The sequence below is a fragment of the Micromys minutus genome (assembly GCF_963924665.1).
Source record: "Micromys minutus genome assembly, chromosome: 11".
NCBI lineage: Eukaryota > Metazoa > Chordata > Mammalia > Rodentia > Muridae > Micromys > Micromys minutus.
The window spans coordinates 33,986,956-34,003,420 of record NC_137980.1 but is presented as its reverse complement, the minus strand read 5'-3'; the positions used below and the strand labels follow the sequence as shown (position 1 = coordinate 34,003,420).

The 16,465-nt window shown below is 35.2% G+C and overlaps 1 protein-coding gene across 1 annotated transcript in view; it reads right to left on the bottom strand.

Moving 5' to 3' along the window:
* CNOT6L (CCR4-NOT transcription complex subunit 6 like) overlaps window positions 1–16,465 on the bottom strand; it is a 78,062-nt gene that overhangs the window by 46,671 nt on the left and 14,926 nt on the right. The window contains exons 2-4 of the mRNA XM_080925069.1: window positions 5,059–5,180; window positions 2,103–2,289; window positions 335–420 (exon numbers count right to left, since the gene is read on the bottom strand). Coding sequence (XP_080781195.1) covers window positions 335–420; window positions 2,103–2,289; window positions 5,059–5,170 — 385 coding nt within the window. The 5' untranslated portion in view covers window positions 5,171–5,180. The remainder of the gene's footprint in view (window positions 1–334; window positions 421–2,102; window positions 2,290–5,058; window positions 5,181–16,465) is intronic.

Genomic DNA, 16,465 nt, shown 5'->3' with positions numbered 1-16,465 from the left:
GTTAGAAATTCATACTTCTAAGATATAAAACTGATAAACATTCCATAACTCTTCAATCAAAAACAGACTTGCCCCATCCTAACTCTGTCTAGATAACTTTATGTAAGATTTAACATATCATATACAAAATAAAATGAAGCTGAAGTGGTGGTCATGTATATTCCTAGCATTTATCTCAGTTATTACATTTCCAGTCCCTTTACCAAATCCTCCTCACATTCTCAGTCATACTAAAACTGACCTGTACTTTTAACAAAAATGATCTTTAAAGGCATCATAATACTTCAATATGGAATATTAAGTTGTCTTTATTTTATTTTTTTAAGTCACTCACCTGTTAAACCTAGAGTTTGCAGCTGGAAGAGCCGGCCAAGTTCATAAGGCAAAACCCGTAAATAATTGTCATTTAAAAGCAATTCCCTGTTTTCAAGAAAAATTAAAAGATTTGAGTATAACATGCTTTATTAATACCTGCATTTGCCATCCTTTGTCTTTCTTCTAACACATGAATAGTGGTATTTATATTCAAAGCATTTCTTCACACTAATACCAATATGCTGCACACAATTATTAAAGTGCTATCATTACTAAATATTTCTATGACTGACTCACTCTATAGCACATATATTCAAAGGTATATATGAATTGCACATAATGCAAATCAGAGTGACATGTATTATTAGTATCCAAAATCTGTAAGACCTTGAAACATGCTTAATTTATAGAAGAAATTAATTTTTTTCCAAAACAGTGTTTCTCTGTGTAGCCCTGGTTATCCTAGAACTTGCTCTGAAGATCAGACTGGCCTACTCACAGAGATTCTCCTGCTTCTGCCTCTTTAGTGCCTACATTAAAAGCATGTGCCATAACCACATGGCATGAAGAAAGTAAACTCTTAAACTTGAGGACTAAACTACAATTAGCAACCAACTACCTATATGTCATTTATTATAACTAAGTCATGTTAAAATACTATGAGAAAAAAAATTAAAAACACAAAGAGAAATTCAAAACAGGACAGTTAAATGGAAAACATAAAAAGTAGGCTGGCAAGAGGGCTTAGTAGGTAAAGACATCTGATACCAAGCCTAGCAACATATAAGCCAAGCTCCCACAGAGCTGCCCTCTGACTTCCACAGGCAGATAGCTGACTTGCACGCACCCACACACATAAGCAAACACATAAATGTTACTAAAAAGAAAAAAAAAGGGAAAGTATGAAGATTAAATGTTCTTTGAAGAACAATTACTAACATAAAATATATATCCTAAAACACAAAATAAAGGAAAGATGGGAACAGATCAGCAAAGACAAAAACAGAAAATAACAGGTAAGATCTAAGTTTGCAACTGAAATTTTGAACAGATTATGAAAAAATAACACCTTCATTAATAAAGGACAAAAAGTAAGACTTCATATCATATAATCAGTTAGGAGGTGGTAAAAGAACAAATGAGTAACAATCATTATTAATTTTAAACTTGTAAAAGCAACTTTTAAAAACCCTATTATTCAATAGGTAAGATTTTTTTTTTTTAATTTTTTTTCTTGCTTTGGAGACAGTTAATAAAACCCTAAAATGTTTTGTCCTGTAGGAAATGTCACCAGTGTTGTGGCATATGCCTGCTGCCTCCACACTTGGAAGGTTAGAACAGGACTGCTACAAACTGAGGCCAGCTAGGGCACCACAGGTAAGACCCTGTCTTAAGAACAAGTATCTTAAAAATTTTAAACTACAATTAGGCTTCAATAAAGAGTTGTAATATAAAAATATAAGCATACATTTTGTAATAGAAGTTTGTTCATTTATAAGCAAATCATATTTTCTTTAGTATTTCTGATTAGTTTTGTCAGATTTGACTCTACAGTAAGACTTTTAACTTCCCTTATCTCAAGTATGTTAAAAGAAACTCATAGCAGGAAGCTACACCTCAAAGGAAAAGAAATATTAAATGAAGGTCAACTCACACACTGTGATTAACAGCTTATCTTTTGATCTTCACAGAAACAGAAATCCCATGATTAAATAGCATTCCATAAATTGCTTATTTGATAAATTTGTAATTTTATATAATGAATCATGTCTTCAATATTTCCTCACCTGAGAGACACCATGTTTCCTAGTTCTGCTGGTAAACTTCTGAGTTTATTGGATGACAGATCCAGGTAAACCAAATTATGAAGCTTGGCAATATCAGGTGGAATGCGAGCAAGGTTATTGTCATTTAGGTGCAGTGCTGTCAAGTGTGTCAGTGACCAGAGTGATGTACTTAAGCTCCGCACTCTACCTAAAAGGCAAAATACTAAAGCATAAACTCTAGACCAAAGACAAATTTTGAATCCCAAGAACTGGTGAGTGCTAAAAAAGGTGGCAAATACACACAGATATTATCTTATCGTTGACATTTTTAACTTTGTATTCAAAGCTATGAGAGTGCCAAAATATCTAGCCTCCTTTAATTTCACTCCTTTTTGAACAGTCACTCTTTTCACTAGAGGAGGGAGGAAAGGAGAAAGGAAGAAAATGAGGGAGGGAGGGAAGAAGGGAAGGAGGGAATGAGGGAAGAAGGGAAGGAGGGAAGGAGGGAAATTGACTGATGCTTACTGGACCTCTCTTAGAACAAGATCCAAATGATAAAACTTGAGGCTGAATTGAGCTTTGGTGGTTAAAAACAGGCTTGAAGTTTCTACTTTTTAAAAATATTCCTCACACTCCATGAAAATTATAAAAATAATATGTGTCCATATCCAGAGCCTGGATTGGTCAACAAATTTTAAATAAAAAATGAATTATTATTATTTAAAACCAACCTTGGATTAGCCACCAGGAAACTATCCTAAAGAAAAAAATCTTCCCTAAATTTTTGATGTTAGAGTTAAGAGATTAACAACTGTAGTTTAAGATTTTATATTAAATGCAACATACTCAAGAAAATAGTTTTCACATCAAGGTCTGTGAGCAACAGGTACAAAGCATGTACTAAATCAGAAAACCAGTTTCAGAGTTCTAATTTTTATCATTAATTACCATTATAGATCTGGGCAAATCAGCTAGCCTCCAGTTTTATAAAATGGATGTTATCTTCTAAGATGTTAGTATTTTTTTGTTTTGTGATGGAATCTCATGTAACCCTGAAAGGTTCCAAGTGATAGGATTGCAGGCATGTACCTCTATACCCAGTTTATTTGATGCTATAAATTAACCCCAAGCCAAGGTTTATGAAAACTAGACAAGCACTCTACCAACTGAGAGACATCCCAGGCCTAATTATAATTATTTATTATAATCATAATTGATACAATTATTTTACAAAATTGCATAAAAGCAAAGTGATAGTTTTAAGATTTATTTTACCTTTAGATAAGTGTTTATCTCTAAGTTTCTGTGGTTATGTGCCCATGACTGCGCATAACCTGAACTGTTAAGATTCTCAGGAGCTGAAAACAGAGATGCTTGTAAGCCACCTGATATGGGTGCTAGGAACCAAACTTGTGTGCTTTAGAAGAGCAGTGTTCTTAGTATTTGAGCCATCTCTACAGACCCAAAAAGTAATTACTTAAGTATATATCATTTTCTTGATGGCTATAAAAACCAAAGAACACAAAGTTTCAAAAGAACAATGTTGTTTTGTTTATATAACTAAACTCAATGTGTATTTCTATCTAGGCTTCTTTCTACCAGACTCTTTCTTACTGTATACAATAAAAAACAAATGTCAACTAGGATTTTACATCTTAGTAGGAGAACAAAGTATTCGATGATGAGGCTATGGGTAAAAGAGAAACTTCTATTAATTTAGGACTTAACACACCAATATCATTTGGGAGGAATTCTTTTCCTCAAAGGACTTTGTCATTTTAGGTTGATACAACTAAAGAAGTATACAGGATATCTCCTTGGTAGATGCCAAGTATGCTACTAAACATCCTATACTATACACAAAAGCTCTCCACAAGGAATGTATAAAGGGCCCAAACTGTCAGTAAGTCAAGGCTGAGAGATCTTAAACAAGATTAGAACTGCTCCCATCAGAATGATGAGCATTCAGCCATCTATCCAGTTTCCTTTCAGTTGTATGTACAAGTTAAGTCTGCTGCTGATACTGAAATGCCAATGGAGAAAGAGTACTGATCACATTCTACATATCTATTCTGTGGCAATTCATAAAGGAAAAATATTTATCTTCTATTTTTAATAAACTTCATTCTCTAATAATATTAGTTGCCAAGATAATGTGGGGTTCTTATATGAACTTTGCTTAAATTCCTTAACATTAGAGTCTTATATTACATGGTGTATTTATTAAAAGTAAGAAGCCACCAACATTGATATAGTAACAGTAACAAAACTTCAGGCTTTATTCAGAATTTATCTGGTTTTTTATAACTTTTTGTTCTATAGTTTAAAATATGCTTTTTAATTAGCATGTCTTAAAATTCCTCAGACTGCAGAGTGAAGGCACTTAGACACTTTTTGTTTTTGTTTTCTTACAATCTTGTTAACTTTAAAGAATATCAGTTAGGTATTTTATACAATGTCTTCAGTTTTACTTTGATGATTTTTTTTTTCCATTTGCAGACAGGGGTACCAAAATTTTCAAATCATACTTATTCTTTTATATATATATTATATATATACATATACTGTATATGTATACAAATACATACTCTATTCATAGCTTAACAGGTGTGTTACAAAGACAAAGTCATCTAGGTTTCCTTCTTTGCCAGCACTGAGATAAAAGGATAGAAAAGACTTTCATTTGTAGAAATTACTCTGGAAAAGTCAACACAAGACTTACTGTCTTACAGAACCTAATTTTAGAAACCAAACTCTTAATATCTTTTAGATGTAAATGGCTACCCTTGCTCAAGAAAATCTCAAAAGGAAAGAAAAATATTTTAAAAGATCTAAAAAGTGCCTCAGGATTCTTACATACATATTTCCAATTAGTTCTTTCAATTAAAACACAACAACAAAGAGCCTATGAATACAGCAATACTCTTTACAATTGTAGCTATTATATTCCAGATAACATGCTTCAGATTCCACTCACCCGAGATTTCTAATTCTGCCCAGTGAGATTTTTTCCCATTGGCTACCTCCTCTGCTGACATGATGGTATAAATTCTGCGAGGATCTGGAGGATCATATTTTTCCTTTGGCATCCCTATTAGTCTGTGGGGGGAAAGGATCATTAATTATTACAGTCAGGGTCAGCAAGATGTTTCAGTTACAGTGCCTGTTGCATAATTCTAATGATTTGAGTTCAAGGCCAGGAACCACAGAGAAAGATCTCCAACTCTGGGAAGTTGTCTTCTAACACTACCCCCTCCCAACAAACACACACACACACACACACACACACACACACACACACACACACAGACTTGCCATTTCCAGGACCTCTTACCTAAGAAATGACTTTACATCAAAGGAGTGCCATAGCCTATCCCATTCTCCCTTTCCTGTCTCCTGCCAAGGAATCTGAGAACCTAGCTGCAGCTGAACCCCTTTCTGAGGTGTACTAATCTCCTTCCTCTGATAAATGGATTCTGATTCTCTTCAGAGATCCCAAGTCTCCATTGAGTCTCCGTTGCTGTGTCCTGAACCCACTCAAAGCCTCCACCATGCTGCTGTCCCTCTATCAGTGGCATTAATAACTCTTCTAAGAAATGCCTTACTCTCCCGCTATCTTTGTGTACTCTTGAACCACCCTACTAATCTAGTTAAGTCATTTTATATTCTCATTTGAAGAAAAACATTGCAATTTTCTTGGCTTTTGGAGAAACTCATTAACAGATGCTTAAGGGAAAATGCAACCATACTAGACTCCCCATTTCCTTCTGTACTCAACAGCATTACTTTCCTAGAAAAGCTGATCTTACAACTGGTTTCTTTAATAGAACTCCTAGTCTAAGAGATTTGTGTAATTCCAACCTCCATTTGAGTAACACTCAAATATTTCATACCTACGACTAACACATGATTTTTTACCTTTTGACACTGGCATTAGTTTAGACAATGCTCAAGATTCATTCTATGTTTGTGGATGAAACAGGATCCTTGTTCCTGCTGATTCTAAACAAAGTAGAACATAGTCAGATTGTTCCACATAGCTTTCCAACTATAAGGAAAGCCGACCTCATAAGACAGTCTCGGGATACAAAAGTAAAGGCTTATTTCTCAATAAATCATACATGCAGTACCTGTCCACAGCAAGCCGAGTTTTGTCATCTGTTACTTGACATCAAAACATCCTAATCAGGTAAATGCATAACTTGATTTGCCATAGTCAGTCTTAATTTAAACCTGTTGTTCTGAAGTATTATTGTCACTCCCTTTTACTCTCAAAAGTATGTAACTAGATAAATTACAGCCATGCCAATTGAAACAAAAATCATGTGATTGTTTTCACAATCACAGCACAATCAATGGTGACTAAACCAATCATAAAACTACTTCAAATATGCTAAATACGAAAAAAGCCCTAAAAATAACTTTATTCCAGGGGTCTAAAACTACTGCTTTGATAGCAAACAGAAGATAAAATACACTTCAGATCATTCAGATCAAACAGCAAATGACAAAGTCACATGTGTCAAATTAAGTGTCTGCATGTTATCCTTATCATAAATTATGTATATAGTTACAGTTGATTTAATGTTTTATTTTGTTAGTAACAGATCCAATCCAGGGACCTGACACATGCCCTGTAAAATTTCTACTACTAGGCTGCATCCTCAGCCCTGTGGTTGATTCTCTGCTCATGTTTCTTGTTCTTTCTCACATGTGTCCTTAAACTAAGTATCCAAATTTGTATCTTTTCTATGTTAAGAAATAGTATTCCAAATATAAGTTACTTTCAGGAAGTATTAAACTTGTTACATATCAAAAATAAAATGAGTATTTCATCATGTAGCAAGAAATCAAAGCTAGTTTATAAGATCACATCAAAATTTCTCACATCAGTTTCCCTTTACTTAAAGGAGGGCCAAGTTGTCCTCATTTGTTTATTTATTAACAGTAAAGTTCCCCAGGCCCAAAGTTAACTCTTGAATTTTAATCTCATCACATTGTGCTATTTGAAGTTACAATGTTGGGGGGGGGGAATCCATCTGGTCAAGAATCTCTGGCCTAGGTAAGGATCTAATATTCCAGTTGAGCCAATTGACACCTGGCCATGGGACCACACTACAAAGGCAGGTTCAACTTAAGCTATTCTAAAGAGATAGAGAAGTAGATGGAATAAATTAAAGTATAAATTAAAATAACTATACTTTTCAGTTGCTGTTCCCTACCACTTGCAGTACTATAAGCTACCAGAGGTTTGACCAGTCTAATTTCCTGAGGCCTGAGGTAGAAAGGTATAACTACCATTTTCTTTCTCTTGTTTGCTGCCCAGAGTGTAAATATGCTTTCTGATACTTTGAATTTCCTTACTCTTTTCCCTAAAGCTCCCCTCTCTGCAATGTGGCCGATTGGCATGTATTTGACATCTATGGCAGCTTAAAGGACATGGCTTTTTCTTTCCTTTCTGCAGGCAATTGCAGAGGATTTACAGCTTGCCTGCCCTGGGATGTTTTTTCCTTTAAACTCATAAAATTGCCCTTGAGCTTCCATTTAAGTTCATCCTTAAATTCGCTTATTTATGAACTCAAAAAGGGGTCCTTGATTTCTTTTGTATTATCTGGCAACTCAGATGAAACCCAAAACTCTAGTAGTAGTAGTAATAAACCCTATTTTTCAATAAATGTAATATATTCATAAGACACAAATAAATAACATTTTTCACCAAGAGAAAACCTTGATTGTCTACATTTGTCTTATTTTAAATACTTCTCAGCTAATAAAAAACTTTATTTTCTATATAACATAAGTGAGTTCTGTAGGCATTTTTTCCATCCTGAGATTATTCAAAATATTAAGTAAAGCAAATAGATCAGATCAAAGCACAGGACCCTTTTCTACAGTGAGAATGAATAGAAAGCATGTTTCATTAATGTTATATTATTGTAATAAAACGTAACAGGAGAGAAGTGTGATTAAACATCTACTTTAGCATAGTTCACAAGAGAACTAAGAAACAGTAATAAACTTTCTTATCAGGACAAATAACTAATTTCGGAACTTTTACAGGAGTGTCCAAAGCCTGCCCAGGTGGTGTAGTAAAGGACAAAATAGGTGAAATTCAAAGCAGCTTGTGTAGTTAATATTTAGAGAACCGTATGCAGTGTTTTTTTCTAATGTCTTATAAGGTTTAAAGACTCAAGATAAATTGTTGTTAAGGGGCTTTTCATTTATTTTGTTATGTAACCAGGGCCTCCAGGTTGTACTAATGTTATTATCCTTTGGAAATTGATATAAGATATTGTAAAAATTGGAAACTTGGGAAAACCAACTTAACATCTTACCTCAAGAGGTAAAAGGTAAAAGCTCTTGCCTGGCATGCAAGAGAATGTGGGTTTGATGTGTACCACTGTAAGAACAAAACATACAGAACAACAACAAATAAATACAAACAAAGAAAAACTCATGCAGCTAAATATGAGGGCAAGGTCTATAATCCCTGCATTATAGACAGGCTTAATCAGGCAGATTATGAACATAAGGCTTCTAGAACTGTACTGTGAGATTGAGGCCAGTCTGAGATAGTAAGAGCTTGTATAAAACAACACTAAAAATAATTCCTTCTCATCTTGAAAAGAAAATATGAAAAATTGGCTGCTAATGTTTTCTAAAATAAACCATCTCTTTTTAAGGATGGAAGCTGCTATTCACTCAGTATTTAAACCCTAGACTGGCTAGTATGCAGTTACTAAGAAACATAATCAGCATCACATTTAGGGATTTAAATTGTTTTATTATTTTAATAATTTTTAGTTATTTATAATTTTGTTTAATAATATGCTTACAAGACGAAATATTGATTAAAGACCAAAAGCAACTTGGGAGAAAACGTTTGACTATATATTCCCACGTCACATTATTAAAGGAAGCCAGGGCTGGAGTTCAAAGAGAAGTCTGGAGGCAGGAACTAAAACCAGACTAGGGAGGAATGTTGTTTACTGGCTTGCCCTCTTTGGCTCTCTCCTACCATCCTGAGGGTGGCATGCTCCCATGAGCTGGGTCCATCTACATCAATCATTAATCAAAAAAATACCCACTACAGACTTACATACAGGCAGTCTCATGAAGGCTAACTCAGGGATGTTACTGATAAGAAATGCCATGAATGAAAAAGCAGCTTAGGAGCAAAAGGGTTTATTTCATTTACACTTCCACACCACAGTCCATTGAAAGAAGTTGGGGCAGGAACTCAAGGAAAGCATCTGGCAGAAACTGAAGTAACACTGCTTACTGACTTGTTTCTCCTGGCTTGCTCAGTTTGTTTTTTATAGACCCCAGAACTAGGAGTGATGGTTCTTAAAGAACCAATCTTAAGGAAGCACTTTCTTAATTAAGATTTTCTCTTCCCAAATAATGTCTAGGTTTGTGTTAAGTTCATAAAAACCAGCCAGCATGGAAGCGTTTTCTCAACTGAGGTTTCTTCTTTTCAGATGACATTATCTAGCTTATGTCAAATTGGTAAAAATCTAACTTGCACAGTGTATAGCATTGGTCACATTTATTAAATGACATTTCTTTTTATTAATATTTCCCCTTAATTGAATAGTTGGATTGTTTTATATAATTATTATTATATTGAAATGAAAATGACTGAAAGGAAAACATCTTTATGAGTAAAAGTGATAAACAATAAATAACCTATAGAATAGTCAAGGAGGTAAAAAGGATAAAGAGCTCCCAGAACAGGAATGACAAATATCCTATACTGAGAATGAGACTAAGATAATCAGGTTAACATCTATAAGTATATTTAACTTAAAGTGATAGCAAATGATTTTCTATGGTGGCAATGGTACTTATTTCTATAATTCTTATCAACAAAAGAAATAATTAGTTAACATTCATAACGAGAATTCTTTGGTCTTTAGGAGTAACTAAACTCAATGTCTTTTTTTTTTTTTTTCCATTTATTCTTAAGGCTCTACCTCCTATACCAAGTATACCTAAACAAAAAGCAGAGGGATACAGGCCAATAAAGACTAAGAAGAGATGCTACATGGCTTTCCAAAGGTATTCCAGATATTTATGTCAATACAGAGAGATCTGGAGGAAAGTTTTGAATCTGAAAAAAGATGAGATCATGTCACAGTACTAATGGAAGAAAAAGAAGAGGAAGAGGAGGAGGAAGGAAAGTAGGGAGGAAGAGGGGGGGAAGGAAGGAAGGAAGGAAGGAAGGAAGGAAGGAAGGAAGGAAGGAAGGAAAGAAAGAAAGATGGCTCAAAGAGTAAAAGCATCAATATGCTAATGAGCCCAAGAACCCAAGTTCAATCCCTGAGAACCACATGATAGGAGAGAAGTGACTCCTGCAAGTAGTCCTCTAACCTTCACATTCACATATATACTATGGCACACCACTCCCATGTATAATACGTACATAAATAAATGGACTAACATTTAAAAAATAAATTATAAAAAAAATCGGGCACAACTCCTTTGGTCTGTTTAAAATCTTTCTCTTGTATTTAGGATAATAGAAAATAGCAGTGACAAAACACAAATGGTAACAAGAATGGACACAAGACCTAAAGCTATCTAAAGTCTACCCATCAGTAAAAATTTAACACTCCTATCAGATAAAATCAATGTGATAAGCCAAACCTTATTGTTTTTCTACCATCCTAATTACATCTTACTCTCCTAACAACCATTATGCTTCTCTGTCTCTCAAGTTTTCTAATTATTCTCCAGAAAGTGAATGTTAATAAAATCTTCATAAATCAATTCCTCCAAAATTATGACTTTTTCTGACATTTCCCTTTGATTGTCACCTTCACTGAACTGAAGCATTCCTATTAATAAAGCATGCCCATAATGCATCTGTGAAGATGTTTTTCAAAGGGGTTAGATTCATATGGGACCTGACCTAAGAAATGTTTTGTTCTGCTGATGGATTCAAAATCTAAACAGATCTAAAAAAGCATGTGAAACTGTGAGGCTGGGATGTACTTGGTGGAAGGTCACAGAGGCCATGTCCATGGAGTCTATGATGCTTTCCTTCAACTGCTTCCTGTCAGCTTTAACAGACTCCCCTGGCACACTTTTTCTCCGCCATTATATTCTGCATAAATTCATGGGTTCAAAATCTGTGGCCTGAATAGCCTTTGAAAAATGTCAAATAAATAGTTTCCCTTAAGTTGTTTGTGGCAAGTGTTTGGTCACAACAAGAAGAAAAACAACTACTATATTGGCTTTCTGCCTTCTCTTCATGCATGTTTTCTATTACTTCATTAGACATAGCACCTCTCGCTTCTTTCCATGGGTCTCAAGTAAGCATTCTTGGTTTAATTTATCTATTTAATTTATCTAGACAGTACCCCAAAGCTTTTGTGTAAAGACTATCTATGTACTATTCAAATGCTGATTTCTCTGCCTGCATATCTGACTGCAATCCTAATTCTGAGAAACTCCTGCCTCAGTGTTTATAAACATTGCTCCCTAATTAGTATCCAATTTGTCAATAAAAGCTGATTAGCCAATGACTGAGCAGGGAAGAGACTAGGGATGGACTTCCTTTCAGCCAGGGGAAGGGGAAATGAAATTGAGAGAGTGGGGATTTGCCCCAGGGAGGGTCTAGGAGACACCATGAGAAAGCACCTTGAGTCCAGAGAGCCAGATCAATACTAAAATACAGTATCACTGGGATTTTTGACTGGGAGGTAGCCAAACTAGTTTAAAAGATTAACTGTAACAGTTGCTGTGCCCTTAAAGTTTGCCTATTAAATAGAATAGTCCAGTCTAAATTATTTGGGAGCTTGCCAGGTAAAAAGAAAACAGCAACATTTATAAATTGCCACTAATACCTCATCATATTTTTAAGCTGATTTCTAAAATATATTTAAAAAAGGATATATGGTGTCCAAAACTATTTCTTCTCAAAGACTTTTTCTTTAAGAAAAAAAGATAAATTTACAGGAGCACATTTTTCCCCCAAACTTAGAAGCTAGTTTCCTAGATAGTTTGGTACTAATAATACAACAGAACCTAGAAATTTCAAACAAATTCACACATATATCACCAACAGATTTTCAACAAAGATGAGAATTTCAATAAATAGAATTTTCAACAAATGCTAAATGAGATACATGCAAAACTAAACATTAACCCACACCTTTCATCAAAGTAAACTTAAAAGACCATGAACTTAAATGTAAAAACCAAACCATATAAAAGTTCTAAAAGAGAGGCTAGAGAGATAGCTCAGTGGTTAAGAGAACTGGCTGTTCTTTCAAAAGACCAAGGTTCAAATCAGCACCCACATGGCAGTTCATAATTGTCTGTAATTTCAATTCCATGGGATTTGACACCCTCACACAGACATACATGGGGCCAGAACACCAATGTAAATTTTTAAAAAGGAAAAAAAAATTCTTAAACAAATTTTTAAGTTCTAATTTAAAGATTTTAAAGAAATAAAATTATCTATACAAGGAAACTACTAATAAGCAAATACATTTCATAAATAATTTGAGCATTGACTATTTGAAAAATTAAATCATGAGGTTAGGAATATTTTCAAAATGCCTATCAGAAAAAATAGCACTCCAAAAAATTCACAAAATACAACAATCTAATTTTTTAAAAGGTACTACAGGTATATCTCAGGGTAGAATATATGCCTTGAATATGAGTTTGATCTCCTACGAACTTTAAAAAATTCTTCACTAAAATAGATACATGTAAAACATATAAGTATATATTAAGAATAAAGTAAAAAAGCATATGTTAAACATTAAGCATCAAGGAAATGTAAATAAGCTGACTGAACATATGTTAGAATGACTAAATTTTGAAGCTTACATGTGGTAGGACAGCACACTGGGATAAATCTGAGTGACAGGGAATCTAGTGGATAGGATGTAGCAGACAACAAAAGCAAATAAACCTAGATAAAACACAATAGGAAAGAAGAAAGGGCCAACACTTATAAGTAGCTCAATGTGTAATGTGATGGTCTCTTTGAATCCCAGCATTCTGGTATAGAAGAGTTCAAGGCCAGCCTGATCTACATGGTGAGTTCTGGGGCAGCCAGAGCTACACAGTGATACCCTGTCTAGACAGACAGATGAACGGTTGGATTACACACACACACACACACACACACACACACACACACACACACACACACACTGCAGGCTCTCTCCTAAAAGAGTTAATAACAAGTTATGCACACAGAAAATCCCACTAAATCCATCAGCAGTACAATCCGTAAAATTGGCAAACAATCCTACAGCACTAATGTTTTTTCTTCAGATAATCCTAGAAACAAAAACATCTCTGCTTCTATAAACGAAATGAGACAAACTACTTGAGTAGGCTCATATATCATATACACACGTCCACTAAAAGAACTACATTTGAAGGGTATATACTTGAATCTCACTGTGCAGGGAAAATAGAACATATCACAGGTGAATGGGGGGGGGAGCTTGGATGGGGATGAGGATGGGAATAGGAGGGATCAAAGAGGGAGAGTGTACTGGGAGAGACAACTAAAATGGGGCATCTCTAGAAAGAGCTAGAAACCTGGGGCAATGAAATCTCCCAAAAATTGATGAAGGTGATCCTATCTAAGACTTCTAGCAATGGGGGATACAGAGCTTGAACTAGCCATCTTCTGCAACTAGGAATGTAACTAGGAAAGACTTTCAATAGAGGGATTGGGAAACCAGCCCAACCAAACACAAAAAATCTCTGACCTACAATTTGTCCTGTTTACAAAATGTGCAGGGTAAAGGGGACACAGAAATTGTGGGAATCCCCAAACAACAACTGGTCTAGCTTGAGACTCTTGCCATGAGTAGGAGGTCATCCAGGACAATACCTAGAGGGCCAGGAACCAAGGCTGGATAGCCCAGAGACATACAATAGAAACAAACACAAGTAACTCCTGCACCTCCCCCCCCCCAAATAACAGGCAATGAAATGATTCCTAATGATACTCTGCTATACTCATGGATTGGTGCCTAGCCCAAATGTCATCAGAGAAACTTTATACAGTAACTGGTGGAAATATGCTGAGACCCATAGCCACGCATTAGGCAGAACTTGAGATCCTGCAGAAGAAGAGGGGAAGAAGGGTTATAAGATACTGAAGGATCAAGTATACCACCAGAAAACCCACAGAATGAACTAACTTGGGCTCAAGAGGCTCACAGAGATTGAACTGTCAACCAGGGAGCCTGCATGGGACTAACCTAAGCCCTCTGCACATATGCTGTAGTTGTATAGCTTGGTCTTCTCATGGGACTCCTAACAGTGAGAGCAGGGGCTGTCCCTGACTCTGTTACCTGCCTTTTCTCCTACTGGGTTGCCACCTCTAACCTTAATCGGAGAGGAGGTACCTAGCCTTATTGCAACTTATATGCCCTGACTGGTTGATATTCATGGAAGCCTGCCCTTTTCTGAAGAAGGGGTTGGAGGGTGAGAGGGAGAAACTGGAAAGAGAGGTGGGAGGGGAAGCTTCAGTGGGGAGGAATGAATGGGTGGGTGAATAGATATCATAAAAATTACATTGGGTCTAAGATGTTTAAATGGATAAAGGGGTGTACCAAAAAACTTGAAGCAACAAATTCATACAAAATCTTTTTCCTTCCAATTTCAAGCCTGGTCTCAGATCATATATAAAATCAATGACTTAAGTAATACTTCACAAAATTTTGTTTAGATAAACAATTACCTATGATAGGTGTGTGATAGAACATGCCTTTAATACCACCACTCAGGAAGCAGAGGCAGATAGATCTCTGTGAGTTCAAAGCTGGCTTGTGCTACATATAGAACTCTAAGTCAGCCAGGGCCACACAATAAAACCCTGCCTTAAAACAGAGATCACATATATAAACTAAGAAGGTTACATTGTATCCAAAAAGATACTGTTTGTTCAATTCCTAGAAAACAGCATAAAAACTACAAGTTTAACAAATAAACCCTCTTCATGATGCATAACCTTTTCCATCACTTCAGTTTTCTGAGAAATTATTTTAAGTTACATTGACCACAAAATTCTAGTAACATGAAGATCTAAGAATAACCTGTAATAACTGTCCCATACTTTTGATATTAACCAAATTACACAATGTTCCAGCATTAGATGAAAACTAATATTTAAAGAGGTGATAAATATTATTTTTCTGAGAACCAAAGTATATAACATGGGAAAGCATTAGCTAAATCTGTAAGTTTCCACTAAAAACGGTGAAGTAAAACAGAAAAATCTCAATAACAAAACTATACAGGATAAAATCCAACAAGCATAAAGGGAAAATGCTTCAGGATACCCATATCTTACTATGAAAGGATTTAAAAAAAAAAAATCCAATGCTGATCCCCAATCATCCAAAACAGCATTAAAGAAATCAACCTTGTGAAGATGATAAAGGGGGGGGGGGGGGAGCATGAGTAATTTCTCACCAAAATATCTATTCTGCTCATAAAACACCAATCAAAAGTTGTGTCAAGCCAACAAGGTTTGAAAGGACGAGGTGTCAACTTTAAAATAGTACCTAAAATAAACAACAGGAGAACTCACAAAGACTCTTAAGTCAAGAATGTTCCCATGCTATGGCCCAAAGTAAAAATAAAAGTAAGCCACTGAAAGAGAAATTTGCATACTATCAGAAGAAAATTAATGTATTTATTTGTTCATTTCCTACAAAAGCCCAGGAACCTGACTTCAGTTTCTGTTTTCTTGGCAGATAGACACTCTACAGAAACAACAAAACACACAAAATATGATGTTCTTCCAAACTGCAGTCCTGGAGTAGAAATGCCTCCATAAAAAATCTCATGGAAGGACACAGGGAAGCAAATGTCTATACTTAAAAAACATTTTGTTCCATTAGCTAGAAAATACAAAATAGTAAAGAACACACATATACCATTCTAGGAATAACACCAGCTATAGAGTCAAACAATAGTATTTGTTCACAATTTTTGAAACTTAATTACATACAATCCATTATCCACTATAACTGAGAAAATGCTACATTTTTTCTTAAATGTTATTTTGAGGCTATTTTTGACAAAAGGCATAAGAATGTAACATTGTAGACACATTTAGATAAAACCCATGACAGAATTGTTTCCCTTGTCCTAAAAATAACCAAAAACAAAAAGAAACTCAATACTAGCCATGAGAAGCCCTCTTCTCAGTTGTTTGCCAGGGCTGTCTCTAAGACTCTCAAAACTTACAGCCTACTGCTGTTGTCCTTCATAACACCCCCAGAGGGAGAAGGTTAAGTCCTACTGCTGAAGACACTTCAGAAACAGGGCTCAGAGACCCTGAGCTGGAAATGACCTGAACTCCCACTCCTTGTCAACTAGCTTTCATAAGC